General features: G+C 44.1%; 1 protein-coding gene and 1 pseudogene across 2 annotated transcripts in view; both read left to right on the top strand.

Annotated features, from left to right (window-relative positions):
- The window catches only part of CD58 (CD58 molecule), a 59,548-nt gene that overhangs the window by 24,716 nt on the left and 18,107 nt on the right, over positions 1-16,725 (top strand). For both annotated transcript variants that reach the window (XM_054236685.2, XM_078332850.1), the window contains exons 3-4: positions 4,024-4,317; positions 12,895-13,158. In XM_054236685.2, the coding sequence (XP_054092660.1) occupies positions 4,024-4,317; positions 12,895-13,158 (558 nt within the window). The remainder of the gene's footprint in view (positions 1-4,023; positions 4,318-12,894; positions 13,159-16,725) is intronic.
- LOC103794638 (nucleosome assembly protein 1-like 4 pseudogene) lies at positions 14,212-15,933 on the top strand (annotated as a pseudogene).

Here is a 16,725-nt window from a genome sequence, read left to right as displayed (position 1 = left end):
CTGCTTCCCTACCTGTAAAATGGGGTTAACAACACCTACTGCATATAGATGCGGAGAGGGATAAAAAGGGACACAAGATGATGTGAACGTATAACCAGAAGAGAGTAAGCATTCAATAAAATCGCCTTTTATTTTTCTTGGTGTCTTTCCACTTCACCAGTGAAATGGGAGTAATCTGACTAAATAATTTTTAGAGTTTCTTCCAATTTAAAATTATAGTTGACCCTTGAGCAACATGGCAGTTAGGGGCACCAACCCCTTGAGCAGTCAAAAATTTATGTATAAGTCTCAACTTCCCAAATCTTAACTGCTAATAGCCTACCAGAAGGCTTACCAATAACATAAACAACACATATTTTCTATGTGATATGCATTATATGTTGTATTCTTACACTAAAGTAAGCTAGAAAAAAGAACTTATTAAGAAAAGCATAAGGTGTAGAAGAATGAAACTGGATCTTCATCTTTCACATTATATAAAAATCAACTCAAGATGGATCAGAGACTTAAATCTAAGACCCGAAGCTGTAAACATTCTAGAAGATAACATCAGAAAAACTCTTGTAGCCTTTGGTTTAGGCAAAAGGGTTATGACCAAGAACCCAAAAAACAAATGCAACAAAAACAAAGATAAATAGACGGGACTTAATTAAATTAAAAAGCTTCTGCACAGCAGTAGAGACAATCAGCAGAGTAAACACACAACCCACAAAGTAGAAGAAGTTATTCACAAACTATGCATCTGACAAAGGACTAATATCCAGAATCTATGAGGAACTCAGCAAACAAATCAGCAAAAAAGGCACACAATCCCGTCAAAAAGTGGGCTAAGGACATGAATAGACAAATCTCACAAGAAGGTATACAAATGGCCAACAAACCGCTGATGACGAGGGAAATGCAAATCAAAACCGCAATGTGATACCGCCTCACTCCGGCAAGAATGGCCAAAATAAAAAATAAAAAGTAGCAGATGTGGGCATGGATGTGGTGAAAAGGGAGCACTTTTACACTGTTGGTGGGAATGTCAACTAGTACAACCACTGTGGAGATTTCTTAAAGAACTAAAAGTGGAACTACCATTTGATTCAGCAATCCCACTAATGGGATCTACCCAGAGGAAAAGAAGTCATTTTATGAAAAAGACACTTGCACACAACATCTTTATAGTGGCACAACTCACAATTGCAAAAATATGGAATCAGCATAAATGCCCATCAATCAATGAGTGGAAAAAGGAAATGTGGTGTGTGTGTGTGTGTGTATCATGGAATATGCCATAAAAACCAACAAAATAATGGCATGTGCAGCTACCTGGATGGAATTGGAGACTATCATTCTACATGAAATTACTCTGAATGGAAAACCAGACATATGTTCTCACTTACAAGTGGGAGTTAAGCTATGAGGACACAGAGACATAAGAATGATACAATAAACTTTGGGAACTTTGGGGGAAGGGTGGGACAGGGATGAGGGATAAAAGACTACACATTGGGTACAGTGTATACTACTCGGGTGAGGGGTGCACCAAAATCTCAGACGTCACACCTAAATAACTTATCCACAAAAAAAAAAGAACTTATCCATGTAACCAAACATCATCTTTTCCCCCAAAACTATTGAGATAATAGCAATAAAATAAAAATTAAGAAAAAAGAAAAGCATAAGGAAGAGAATATATTTACTAAGTGGAAGTGGATCATCAAATTATCCTGATTACCGTGGTGTTAAAGCAGGGTAAGAGGGAGGAGGGTTGGCCTTGCTGTCTCAGCGATGGCAGAGGCACAAGAAAATTTACGTCTAAGTGGACCCACGCAGCTCAAACCTGGGTTGTTCAAGGGTCAACTGTACTTTGATTTCTTCTGAGCTGCAGTCTCTGCTTTCTCTACCCCCACTTCCCTCCACCACAAGCTCCATTTCTGATTACTCTCTTCCACTGTTCTCAAGCCCAGAAAACATCAGCTCTCCCTGGGAAAGACGAAAGCCATCTTCAGGCCGCCAGGGTATGGCAGTTCATCTCATACCGGCTCTTTCACCACCACCGTACCCTCCGTCACTGTTTCATTTACGTTTCTAAGGCATTTCTGAGCCTCCACTGTTGTAGGTGGTAGACTCTTACCCCTCAAATTCGGCTCTTTTTTGTGTGCCTTCCCACATACTCTGTTGAGTGGGTGAAATATTGCATAATCATCAAAGCAACAGAAAGATGCCGGCGTGTTTTTGAGGGTACTCCCCCTTAATTAAGGGAGCTAGGTTCTAAAAAGTCCTTGCAAATAAACAAATGGGTGATATGTGCTTCTCATCTGAAATTACTAACACAGTTGTCTACAGCTGGTCATTTAAGTGTTCTTGATTTCTCCCGTATTCTTTCAGTTACCTAATTGCTACTAGGCAAAAACTTCAAATTTTAATTAATCTTTAATGTTAACTTAAAATAACTGCAGTTTTTTGTTTGCTTGTTTGTTTGTTGAGACACCCAGGCTGGAGTGCAGTGGCACAGTCACAGCTCACTGCAATCTCTGCCTCATGGGTTCAAGTGATCCTCCTCAGCCTCAGCCTCTCGAGTAGCTGGGATCACAGGTGTGTGTGACCATCCCCAGCTAATATTTTGTAAAGATGGAGTTTTGCCATTTTACCCAGGTTGGTCTTGAACTCCTGGACTCAAGCGATCTGCCCATCTTGGCCTCCCAAAGTGCTGGGATTACAGGCATGAACCACAGTGCCCAGCTGCTGCTGTTCTGTCTTAACAAGAGTCAAGTATTAGAACAAGATGCATTTAAACCCACTTTGGGGTATCAAAAATACCTCAATCTTGTGGTTCTAATAAATGTTTAACAACTAGACTGGCTGGAGTGGGAGGAGAGGTTCTGATGTGAAGCGTTAGTCAGTTTCTGTGCTGTAACCAGGCGTCCCTAATAGGGCTGGGCAGAGATGCTAACCGTTGGCTCACGAGGGCAGGTGGGCCTAGCTCCAACGCACCACTGTACCCAATCCCCGGGTTCTTAATCTTCATCACACCCCCAGCTCGCTTCCCAGCCATTGTTTCTGATCTCAGTTAATGACACCTCTCAGTCAGCCAAGAAAGAGACCTGACAGTCCCATCCACTTCCCCCACCGTCGTCACTGAATCCTGTGAACTTCTGTCTCCAGCATCTCCTGAGTCTGTCCCTTTGTCCGTCCCTACCACACACACCCTGGTCTGGTCTGCCCTGTCCATGGCCTTCATTGCCACAGCATCAACTTTCATTCCGACTTCCCTGCCTCCGTGCTGGCCCCTGCCAGCTACTCTCTACTCTAAAGACAGTCAGCTGCCGACACTTAAATTATGTTAGATCAGTCTTGGTAAAAACCTTCCTGTGGCTTCCTCTCCATTAGGATCAGTCCAAAGCCTTAGCATTCCTTACTTTACCACACAGAGGCTGTGGGCTGGCCTTGGTCTATCTTGTTCCCCCACAGCCACCCCTTGCCTTCCTCATTGTAGCCGCTAGGAATCACGTGTGTTTCCTCAAGCATACCAGGCTCTTTCTCGATTCAGGGCCTTCCTTGGAGGTGCTGCTTCCAGTATCCATCTGATCGTCTCTCCTTCCACTCCCCACCCACTCACTTAGCCAGCCCTGTGGCCTAACTGCCTTTCATCCTTCAGTGATTTGCACGTTGTGTCAGTTCCAGCATGATTTCCTTGGGGAGGCCCTAGACCAGGCAGCTCCCCTTCTGCAGCCCCTGGTGTAGAGCCTGTTCCCTGTCTTCTCCACAAGTAGGTCTCCTGGAGGGCCTGGAACAACCCCATATTCCCAGCACGGCCCTAGTACCTGGCACATGGTTGGTGCTTCATGAACGTTGAGTCCATTTCTTGGATTTATGCAGGTCCCGGTTTTCTGTAAAAGAGGAAGCTCTACATAGTCAAACGTGTTCTTACTTCCTTTGTGTCAGCAGTTTGTTGGCTTAGCACAAAAACCACCCGATGAATAATTTCTGCCACTACTCATGTTGTCTTTTCTAAACATACTTTTTCCCTCCTAGGTTTCATCAGCTGTGGTTCCCAACGGGTTTATGGCATTGTACATGAGAAGGTAACTTTCAACATAGCAAGCAACGAGCCTTTAAAAGAGATCCTATGGAAAAAGCAGAAGGATAAAGTTGCAGAATGGGAAAATTCTGAAGGCAGAGCTTTCTCACCTTTCAAAAATAGGACTTATTTGGACCCTGTGTCCGGTGACCTCACTATCTTCAACTTAACATCGTCAGATGAAGGCAAGTATGAAATGGAATCGCCAAATATTACCGGCACAAAGACGTTCTTTCTTTATGTGCTTGGTGAGTATTCCATAAGTTGATTTGTTTAAAATGGCAAATTTCCATGTATTTGGACTGCTTTCAGAGACTAATACAAACGAATGGTCTAGGAGAAATAAAATAAGTCAATGTTACCTGTTGTCAGAGTTTTCTCCTTTTCTGGTATAGAGGAGCTAGCTACTTTCAATTCCTTTGTCATCCTCTGGGCGAGGGGAGAATCTAACCAAGGTGGGGAGAACAGTACTAGTTGTCTCATCTAACCAAGGTGGGGAGAACAGTACCAGTTGTCTCATCTAACCAAGGTGGGGAGAACAGTACCAGTTGTCTCATCTAACCAAGGTGGGGAGAACAGTACCAGTTGTCTTGCTAGGAACATTCTGCAAAGAGATGTAGTGACAGCAGTTAGCTTAGAACTCTTTGGGCTCCACTGACAGATGTTACTCCATAAGGTTCCTGCTTTGCACACAGTGGGGAGGTTGTTTTTCCTCCTGCGCCATTTTACTTACTTAATTTATTTTGAGAAGGAGTCTCACTCTGTTACCAAGGCTAGAGTGCAGTGGCACGATCCTGGTTCACTGCAACCTCCACCTCCCCGGTTCAAGCAACTCTACTGTCTCAGCCTCCCGAATAGCCGGTGTTACAGGCGCACACCAACGTGCCCAGCTAATTTTTGTATTTTAGTAGAGACAGGGTTTCACTATGTTGGGCAGGCTGGTCTCAAACTCCTGAGCTTAGGTATCTACCTGCCTTGGCCTCCCAAAGTGCTGGGATTACAGGCTTGAGCCACCGAACCTGGCTCCTGCACTATTTTAATCTGAAACTAGAGATAAGGGAGACACTTCTCCCTGCTTCTCACTAACGCTCCTCCCTGGTCTCCAAAGCCCCTTTTGTTTTGCAGTCTTGTATATGCCCCTGCCTCACATGCCACTGTTTCTTAGTCATTTTAAGTCCTTCCTCATTTTCACTGTTTCTGACATTCCTGCCGTATTGGTGGTTGCAATATTTAAATTAAAATTCTTTCTAACATTGTCCTTGATCTCCTCTTCCGTAAGGATTTCATCCTCTATGTTACCCACTCCCCTTGGATGTAACCGAGAACTCATCCTTATCTCAGTGTCAGGTGTCGCACTCTGACCACCATGCCGTCCTTGCTGATGCTGATGTTGACAGTCCTTCACACACCTGATGTCCTGCTGCCCTACTCAGCCTGAGTACTGCTGTCACTCACTGGACTCAGTCCGTTGCAGACCCACTTAGCTTCCTTGCTCCTTTGCTGGCTTCTCATACTCACGTGGCCAGATTACAACAGGGTTAAATCTGGTGCTTTGCCTATTCCGTGCTCACACCCATGTGGTTGCAGAAAAATACACCACCCTGCTACGTCCTGCACTTTGAATTTCTAATCACTTACCTCAACTAAGTCTGGTATTTTTTTAGCCTGTCACTTACCTACTCTCCTAGCAGTTACTTTTTCTCTCCTCAAACCTTGAATACTTCCTTCTCGAGACCCACTCTTCAGCTGAAGGCTTTGCTTCTTATTTCACTGAGAAAAATAAGCAATCAGAGGGCAATTTCCACAAGCTCTCACCACCTGCTGACCTTCTTACCTGTACCTGAGCTTGTAAGCCCTGCTTTCTCTCCTGGTATGATCGGACTTTCTGAGTTCTCACCTGAGGTTAAAGCTTCTGCACGTGCCCTGGGCCCCACCTCCTCTGGACATCCTCGGGAATATCACCCTAGTGCTTCCACACACTCTCTCCTGATGAGGATTTCCCCCACAAGTTGATGATTCATTTTCACCTGCATACATACATGCTGTCATGAAAACTTTCTCATGATCCCTCTACCCCTCCAGCAACCACCGCCCGCTCACTATCTTCACTTTGTAGAAAAATCTCCTTGAAGAAATTGTCCATATTCACTTATTCTGACCCCTCATGTTTACTTTCAACCCGCTCCATATAGGCTTTTGTCCGTGCTGCTGTGCCACAACTCTGGACCTCCTTGTTAATAAATCCAGTGGTTCATTCTCAGTCCATGTCATTCGGGACTGCTCAGCAGCTTTTGACATGGCTGATGACTCCCTCCCCTAAGTGCTGTCTTCACTTGATGTCCAGGATACCACCTTATTCATGTTTCCTTCTTTTTTTTTCTTTTTTTTTTTTTTGAAAGGGGGTTTCACTCTCGATGCCCAAGCTGGAGTGCAATGGCGCAATCTTGGCTCACTGCAACCTCTGCCTCCTGGGTTCAGGCAATTCTCCTGCCTCAGCCTCCTGAATAGCTGAGATTACAGGCATGCACCATCATGCCTGGCTAATTTGGTATTCTTAGTAGAGACAGGGTTTTACCATGTTGCTCAGGCTGGTCTCAAACTCCTGACCTCAGGTGATCCACCTGCCTCGCCCTCCCAAAGTGCTGGGATTACAGGTGTGAGCCACCGCACCCCGCCTCATGTTTCTTTCTGAAACACTGACTATTCCTTTTCAGTTTCTTTTGGTAGTTTCCTCATTTCCCCAGTCTCCTAACACTGGAAACACCAAGGCTTAAGCTTTGGGTCTCTTTCCTTTTCTGCCGCATTCACAGCCAGCGGGTGAGCTCATCCCATGTCAGGACTCTAAATATCATCTCAGTGCTCATAATGCACAGATTGAGAGCTCCTGCCCAGAGCCACCCCTCCCTGCTGTCCCCAAGCTCCTTATAGGTATACTTGGCTGCCTACTCTACATCTCCACTCAGATATCTAATTGGCCTTTCAAATATCATATGTCCAAAAGTAAGCTCATTATCCTCCTCTTAAAACCTGCTCCTCGGGCCGGGCGCGGTGGCTCACCCCTATAATCCCAGTACTTTGGGAGGCCGAGGCAGGTGGATCAAGAGGTCAAGAGATCGAGATCATCCTGGTCAACAAGGTGAAACCCCGTCTCTACTAAAAATACAAAAATTAGCTGGGCATGGTGGCGCGTGCCTGTAATCCCAGCTACTCGGGAGGCTGAGGCAGGAGAATTGCCTGAACCCAGGAGGCGGAGGTTGCGGTGAGCGGAGATCGTGCCATTGTACTCCAGTAGGTAACAACAACGAAACTCCATCTCAAAAAAAAAAAAAAAAACAAAAACCTGCTCCTCCCCAAATCTTTTCTCTTTGGTTAATGGCAGCTCCACCCTTTAGTTGGTCAGTCTGAAACCTCGATGTCATCCTTGATACCTCCCTTTTTCTGGGACACCACAGTCGCTCCACCAGGAAGTTGTATTGGTTCTACCAGAGTGATCTTTTTAAAACAGAAGTCAGATCATGTCACTCATCTGTGTGGAACTTTGCAGTGGCCCCATCTGACTCTGTGAAAGCTAAAATGTGTAAAGTGACCTGCAAGGCTGTGTGAGACCTGATCCAGAGCCCTTCCTATGGAGTTTGTAAAACTAAGTTAAAAACATTTAAAATAAATTTCTCCTTTTAAACTTGATGAAATGTTTTAAAATAATTTAATTTAAAATATTCTGGGCCAGGCGTTGTGGCTCAAGCCTATAATCTCAGCACTTTGAGAGGCCGAGGAAGGAGGGTTGCTTAAGCCCAGGCATTCAAGACCAGCCTAGGCAACATAGCAAGACCTCATCTCTACAAAAATAAAAAAATTAACCAGGCATGATGGTGCATGCCTATAGTCCCAGCTACTCAGGAGGCTGAGGTGAGAAGATCCCTTGAACCCAGAGGGTTAGGGCTGCAGTGAGCCATGATTGCGCCACTGTACTCCAGCTTAGGTGACAGAGCAAGACCCTGCCTCCAAATAAATAAATAAAAATAATAAAGAAATAAAATACTCTATGGCAACTCAGCAAAGGTATGGTTTTGGTGGTCAGACCAACTGGATAGACCTTGGGAAGCCTGCAGAGGTGAGTTTTGATCAGGAGGCAGTGATACTGATAGTTCTGAGTGTAGGACTTAAAGTCCTGGCTTGAGAGTCTAGACATCTGCTGTTAGCAGTGGGGAGCCATTGCATCTTATATGGAGCAAGGAGGTGACTTGATAAGATACATTTTTGGAAGATTAATGTGATGGTGCATACTTACAGTGGCTTAGAGAGGAGATGCCACGTTAGAAGCTACTGTGATCATCCAGGTAGATGGAGGGACCAAGAAAGAGTCTGCAAGATGTAGGTTTTGGTTGTAAAAAGACATAAGATGACTCTAGGTTTCACACCTGCATGATAAAATGACTGGTCATACTTTTTTTTTTTTTTTTTAAGATATGAGGAAGTCATACTTCCTTGGGGTAACGTTAACATTTGTTTTAGTAACTTAGTAAACTTATGGAGACACCAGACCTAATAGGAGACTTTCAGCAAGTGTATTTTGGACAGGGGGATTTCCTGGCACTTCTTAAATTCAGGGCATCCACTTCCTTCTGTGTGTTCATTGACATCTGGCTTTCCTCTGTACCCAAAAGTCCCCTTAAAGTTTCTACTTCTGTTTATTAGTCCTTTCCCATCTTTTTATGGATCTTCATCTTATCTCAGATGACGATTTTTGTGTAAGTAGAATTAACTGCCCTGTCCTTAACTGGGCTGGATTGGTACTTGATCTTCACTAAAATTCATGAAAATATACACATATTTCTATAAAATATCATCAGATATATGTAAGATTCTCATTTTCTTACACAGTATTGAACTCAATTCGTTACTTATAAATTGGCTAATTGTCTTAGAGAGGAAGTGGGCACATTTCTTGCCAGTTTTATGATGCTTAAAGTAGATGTATAACCAATAGTTGTTAGATACAGCTGTGGTACGTCCCACGGGCAGTAAGAAAATGTGAAAGATTTACAGAAGAAAAGATCTGAGGTGTAGAAACGGATCTAGGCGTTGAAGAAAGTTTTGCACACTTTTAGATGAGTTGGATACGCACTTCTACGTTTGTCATCTGGCAACTGTTGTATAATGAGACAGCCAGAAAGAAATTCTATATAGTCAAGGGAGTTCTAGCAACTTAGAAGATAATGCTAAGCTGGGCATGGTGGCTCATGCCTATAATCCCAGCACTTTGGGAGGCTGAGGCAGGTAATTCATGAGATTCAGGAGATTGAGACCATCCTGGCCAACATGGTGAAACCCTATCTCTACTAAAATACAAAAAATTAGCCCAGCATGGTGGTGCATGCCTGTAGTCCCAGGTACTCAGGAGGCTGAGACAAGGGAATCACTTGAACCCAGGAGACAGAGATTGCAGTGAGCTGAGATCGTACCTCTGCACTCCAGCCTGATAACAGAGCAAGACTTCATCTCAAAAAAAAAAAAGATAATACTAACACCGTTTGATGTTTTCCCTCAAGTTACTTTTCATATGCTGTTTTTTTTCTTTTTTATGAACCCTGCATGTGGCATTCAATCATACTCTGTTTGACCTTAACAATGACCTGATAAAGCATTCCATTTCACAGATGAAAATAAGATCGTTTAGGATCGGGTATGCCTTTGTAGCAAAACAAAAACAACAACAAAACAAAAAATGATAGTTTAGGAGTCAGTTTCTCTGTTTGTCGAACGAGAGGCCTGAATGGATGCTTTCTTAAAAGTCTTCCAGCTCCTAAAAGGACTGTGGCCCAAGGTCACATAGCAGGCCGAGGCTGAGGCTTGATCAGACCTCCCAACTCCTGGTCAGTGATTCTTCTCATCATCTCACATGTCCTTTGGGGCGCCTTGGCTTCCTGGAGTTGGAAACCCACAGCCGATGGCCATGTGCTCTATTACAGCTAGCATTTGTTAAGCTCTTACTCTGTGTAGACACTGCATGTTAATTCCTATATTGATGATTATCTGTATTGACTCATTTAATTTTATTACAGTCTGATAAAGTACTATTTGTGTCCTTATTGTAGAGAGGAGGAAACCTAGACCCAAGGTGATTTAAGTAACTTGCCCAATGTCAAAGGGCTCTTAGTCACAAAGCTGGGATATGAACCCAGGCAGTTGGGCTTCTGAGTCCATGCTAAGCACCATCTTATTCCTCTTTGGAGGTAGCTGGTAGAATAATTTACATTTTGTTTGAAGACTGTCTCTGAATCTATCCTTCTATACATGCGTCTCCCCATCTGTCCAATACTGCTTGTGAGGATCCATCTGTATGCCTTGTACTAGGTCAGGTGCTGTGGTTAAAAGGTGAGTCATACCCAGTCTTTACCCTCCAAAGATGTGTCATCTCTGGGCCTGATGATGCACCTCTGCTTAGTTCAGACAGTGCTGGATGAAAGACTAGACATTGATGGAGATAGATCAATACATTAGAATCTGTAACAGATCGAACAGGCTGCACACATCAGAAGCACCTGGGTGGTGGGGCTCGGGAATCTGTGTTTTTAACGAGCACCCTTGGTGATTCTTAGGCACATTAAAATTTGAGAAATGCTTTGAAGGACCATTTCTAAGGAAGTAGAAAGCTTGTGAGAAGTGCCCAGCCTAGTTACAGAGGCAGGGATAAGTCTATGAAATACTGAGAACAGGCATTTTTGAACTATTGGGATGCATGGAGTTCTTTGGAAGTCCCCCTGGGGCTGCTGTGGAGTGGGGTGGGCAAAAGGGACCAGAGGAAGTTAGGGGAGCAGTGCTCTAGGATTTCAATTTTGAGTCAACTAGAGCAGCTTGCAACTGAAGATTTAATTCGGAGAAATTCCTCTGCTTAAAAGATGATTTAACGTCTTTTTAAGTTAAATAAAACCTTAAGGAAGTATGTAAAGAGTTACGTGAGCTAGATTAAACTTAAAAGCTGAGGAAGCCCCAGGAAGAAAGGGAAGTCAGTGTATGACTCTGGTCTCTACCAAGGCAGTCTGGGCACAGTATTTATCTGAGCGAGAAGGAATTCAGGAAGAGAAGATGGGGGAATGATTAAACACTTTTATTTTTCAGATTATAATTGGAGCATAAGCATTCATTTGTTTTAGAAAACATCACTTTAAATGACAACATAGTATTTCGTTATCTTGGTGAACCTTAATTTACTTAAATGCTCTTTTTAGTTGACGTTTATAATAATCAATACTTTATTATCCCAGTGCTACCATGACTATTGTTGTATATTATATATGTTTTTGCATATTTCCTCAAGCCTCTTATGATGAACTGCAAGAAGGCATATGCATTAACAAATAAGTGACTAATAGGACGAAGTAATCAGCCTTGAGGCTTTTAAAGGGCAACAGTGGCAGAATGTGACATGTTGGCCTCTTAACTCATCCTTGTAGGTCCAGGCTGCCTTAGCCAATAGGAGGCACTTCCTAGAGGAAGGCTGGGAGCAAGGCCTCTGAACTGGCAGGTCTGTGACACGTGCTGCACCCCACTCTGCCTGTTAGCAGGGCCAGCCCAACCAATAGGCAGGGCCCAGCAAGGCTCTGTGTAGCTCCGCCAGAACCTGTCACAAAATGCTTTGAGTCAGATGTGTTATAGAATTAAAATTATTATTTTATATTTAGGAAAGGCAATACAAGGTATTTCCTCTGCATATTAAGCACCCCACTTAATTATGGAGAGCACCCTGTGGGTCAAGCATAGGAACAAATATTTATTTCATTTCTGTATATTTAGAGACAAAATTTTAGTCTGATATAATCATAGCTCACTGTGTGCAGTGAGCTAGAGTGCAGTGGCACAATCATAACTCATTGCAACTTCAAGCTATTTGGTTTAAGTAGTCCCAAGTAGCTGAGACTACAGGCAGGAGCCATCATCCCTGGCTAATCTTTGAACTTTTTGTAAAGGAAGGGTCTTGCTATGTTGCCCAGGCTGGTCTTGAACTCCTGGTCTCGAACTCCTCAAGCCATCCTCCTGCCTCAGCCTCCCAAAGTGCTGGGATTATAGCCATGAGCCACTGTGTCCTGCCAAGCTCAGGAATATTTTTGTGGTGAAACGATAATGAATATTTGAAGTAAGTGAGAAAGTAAAGACTATAAGTCATTGTGTTAATTCAGGTCAGGTCAGGATTAATGATCTTGCTACCAGCTTCTGAAGACTCTTTTGGCTTAAGAGCTTTTTAGATTTCAGAATTGAGGATAAGGGATCTGGGGCCTGTATTGGTCAGTTTTCACACTGCTATAAAGAACTGCCTGAGACTGGGTAATTTATAAAGAAAAGAGGTTTAATTAACTCACAGTTCCACAGGCTGGGGAGGCCTCAGGAAACTTACAATCATGATGGAAGGCAGAGAAGCAAGCCCTTTTTTTCACAAAGCGGCAGGAGAGAGAAAGAACTGCCACACACTTTTAAACCAACAGATGTCATGAGAACTCACTCACTATCACCTGAATAGCATTGGGAAACCGCCCCCATGGTACAATCACCTCCCACCAGGTCCCTCCCTTCGCACATGGCGATTGTAATTCAAGATGAGATTTGGGTGGGGACACAGAGCCAAACCATATCAGAGTCTGAATTCATTCTGTTAAATTTGGACAGGTAGATCCAACCTAGCAAAAGAAAGAATTCTCATCCCTTGATGCTCAAGGAGTTTGCTCATCGTTTCAAGCTCGTAAGGAAGTTGGGAGCTCTTCATACATTTGCAGATGATGTGTCTAAATATTACTATTTTCTGTACTAAACATTATACTTTTTTTTTCCAGAGCATCTTCCGTCTCCTAGACTAACTTGTGCGTTGACTAATGGAAGCATTGAAGTCCTTTGCAGGATATTGGAGCATTATAAGAGCCATCGAGAACTTACAGAGTACTCATGGGATTGTCCTATGGAGCAATGCAAACATAACTCAACCAAAATGTATTTTAAGCTGGACGATGAACTTCCACAGACAATACAGTGTACAGCTAGCAATCCATTAGTTAATAAAACATCATCAATCGTTTTGGAAACCTGTGTCCCAAACAGTGGTGAGTAAGTAACTAAATGTGTCATGGAGGCTTTCCAGCCACAGATGTGGTAACTAACATAAGGTTCACAGTTTTAAAATGTAAAATGAGTTACAATTTTTAACAGAAACCCCATTATACATATAAAGCTAACATTATTTAGCACTTTCTGTATTGAGCAAAATTCTAATACATGCGTTAATTAATTCAATCTTATATCAATCCTCATACAGCCTATAAGTTGTATACTAGTATTTATCCCTATTTCCTAGTGAGAACCAGAGTTTAAGTTGTTTGCCCAAGGTCAACAGCTAGTAAGTGGTAGAACCTGTTTTGAATAGAGGCTATTCAACCCATGGTGTTAACCATTCACAATGCTGTTTTTAATATTCTTAATAATCATTATGTTCTCAAAGGTTGCATGTCTGCTACAGGAGCATGCATTTCATATGTTTCCTTAGGCCTAACACTCAGTTACTCTGTCTTGGCTGTGATTTTCTAATGTCATTTTACTATTATTTCCATTTGCAATTTTTGTTACCTGTTTTTTTACATTATATCCCCAGTTTAACAAAAAGATCAGTAACTTGAAAGTAGTTTACTGAAATATAAAAGAAGAGATGGAAATAGTAAATACTATTATTCAGAATAATATAATTGTAAATAGTGAACAGGATTCCAGGGCAAATAGAGAATATGAGTCTCTTGGGCTGGGATAAGGTAAGTCTATGAATGAAATTTCTCTGAACAAGCAGCTGAAACAGATAAGGGAAATCAATAAATACAAGAAATATAAGAAACTTGGATTTTAACTGGCAAGCCATTCTAAGTCTCCCATTTATTGTCTTTTCTGAACCATTTCAAACAGTAATTTAAAGCCCTTCAAGTTATATTATTTTCGGACAAAGCAGAGTAAATTCCTGGGAAAAGAAACACATTTTTCAAGAAAAAGTACGTCGTCCTCGTCAAGGCGGGCAGCGGCAGGCCAGGGGCCTGGAGCCTGGAGGCCCGGCCTGGGATGCTGCCGGGCGGCCTCTCCCAGCGCCCCCGCGCCCCGCCCGGCCCCTGGCCACCCCGAAGTTCAGGGTGGTTTCTTCTGCGCCGCAGGCCGCTTCCTGAGCTGCAGCCCAGCAGAAGGAGAAGGTGGGTAGGGGTCTTGGCTGCTCAATCCTGCGAGCCCAGCCTGCCCAGCGTGCCAGGGCGTGGTGGTTACGCGGCCCGGCATGCCCGGAGCGGTCAGGCTTCCCGTTTTTAAGGTGGAGATGTCCAGGACCTCTTTATTAGATGTTCAGGAATTTGAGTTTTTACATCGGGCCACAGTCACCATGAGCCCCTGTGGGGCGGGCTGGGCTAACTGGGGTTTTGATTTTCAGTTTCGTATGGCAGGGGGCATGTCTGAAGGGGAAGAACGTTCTTGGTGTTGCTTCTTAGTTGTTGGGAGCTGTGAGGTTAGAGAGAGATGGGCGATGCTGCTGCCGAGGATTGGCCTGAGTGAGCTTAGACTAGTTACTCACGGGACTTGGTTTACCAGCCAAGGAGATAAAAACATTCAGATGGTGGATAACAGTTTTTCAGATGCTTTTCCTTCAGGTTCCATGGAGGCTGCTAAAAATGCAAGTAATACAGAAAAGCTCACAGATCATATGATGCAGAATCCTTGAGTTTGGGCAGCTTTATAGGAGCGACTAGACAATGTCCCTTACACCCCTTCCGGCTACATCGAAACTTTACCTAAAGCAGTAAAAAAAGAATCAGTGCATTGAAACAACTTCAGGTGAGATGTGCCCTTACGGAAGCCAAGTTCTGTGAAGAAGTTTGTGACTCGGAAAGAAAGTGTGCAGCATTACACCAGCCTCTCTTTGACAAGGGAAGAGAATTTATCACCCGTGATGTTGAACCCCGACGGATGCGGAATCAGAATGGCACAGTGAAAATGAAGAGGAAGAGGAGTTGGTAGGAGACATGAGAAAAAAGCAGTCTAGCAGAAGCAGCGTCAGTAACAGCCGAAGAGCCAAATCCCAAAGGCGTCTGGAGTTCTGGTTTACCATCGATAGACATGTAGCTATGCTAAGTGAATTAGTACGGGAATATGATGAACTAATCTTCAAACACCCGCAGGATATTAGAGTGAAGGTTTGTGACCCTGGACAGCCTGTCTTGTGTGAGAGTTCCACTTTGAACCCAGTGACTACTTCACCAAGTCAGTCCTGACAGAAAGCTACAAGATGAAATCAGAACCAGATAAAGGCGATTGCTTTTCCTTCTGGTGTCCTGTGATATTGCTGGAAGAAAGGAAAGCATGTTACTGGCAAAACTATCAGGAAAAAACGCAAACATAAGGGTCGAGACCCTGCTAGAACAATTACAAAACAAGTACCCAGTGAATCATTTTTCACCTTCTTCAATCCGCTGGAAGCATCCGGGGATGGAGAATCACTGGATGAAGGTTCTGGATTCACATCAGCCTCTGATTTTGAAATTGGACACTTTTTCTGTAAGCCAATGGATAGTCCCATGGGCTGTGCTGTACTTCGCTGGGGACGCCATAGAGGATGATGACAGTTTTGAGGAAGGTGAAAAGAAGAGGAGGAATTACAAGGTGACAAGCGGGGAGCAGATGAGGATGATGAGGGAATTAACCCCAAGAAGGGACCCAGCTAGCCAGCGGAACGCAAGCAGCAGTAGGAAGCAAAGGCAGGCGCCTGGGCTACCCGCTGTCGCTGTCGGGACTCCAGGCCTGTGTGCGGGGCCTCGATCTTTGCCGCACCGACAGCTCTTCCATCTAACAAGTTTTCAAGTGCAAGATTTTCACTTTCACTTTTTCTTTTTCCTTATTATTTTGCTTAACTTGTACAGTGACCACTGAAATACGTTTCAGAAGTGGGAGGTTTTATCCAGCACCCTCTGCAGCCTTGGTGCCAGTAGCTCTGGACTTGCCTGGTCCTTTCGCCATGGGAAGGCCCCATAGACCACATTGGGGTGGGGTAGGGGTCACTTGGCAAAAAGGACCGAAGTCTGGTGATGTGGTTCCAGGAACCTAGAACCTACCACTCCTGCATTTGGACTGATTTCTTCCCTTTCATTTGAAGAAACCGAGTCATCTGTTTCCAGCCTGCCAAGTGCAGCCTGTGTCACCTGTTGGATGCTAATCATCTCGGAAGGGCTGTGCGGAGTAGGGCCGTGTTCTCCTTAGGACGGTGCTTCTTGATTTTCTTCTTTTTAGGGGTGTGTTAGGGTTGTGGCACACCAGCTCAGGCGAGAGCTGCCGCGGGTCACCTCCTATTTATTTCGCCCTTCTCGCCTGTGAGGACTGCGGTCTTTCACTGTTGCTGGTCTTTACCATTTCTGAACCACCTTGGTGACCTGAGCAGGAAGATGTGCCGCTTCCTAGCAGGAGCAAGGCTTGTGCGGACAAAGCGCTGCTCCCTGCCACCCGCTGAAAACACCAGGAGCCTGTCCTGGCGACTCAGGCGCCACCCTGCTGCCGAGCCGGGATCGGGCGGTCTTCAACAGTGAAGGGCTGGGCTGGCAAGTCCTGCATTTCAGTTGAGCATATAAGCGTCAAATCCTGCTCCCTCGGTAGTTCCG

Source organism: Callithrix jacchus, chromosome 7, assembly GCF_049354715.1.
Source record: "Callithrix jacchus isolate 240 chromosome 7, calJac240_pri, whole genome shotgun sequence".
NCBI lineage: Eukaryota > Metazoa > Chordata > Mammalia > Primates > Cebidae > Callithrix > Callithrix jacchus.
Note: the sequence above shows the minus strand (reverse complement) of the source record. Positions and strands in the feature narration are given on the sequence as shown.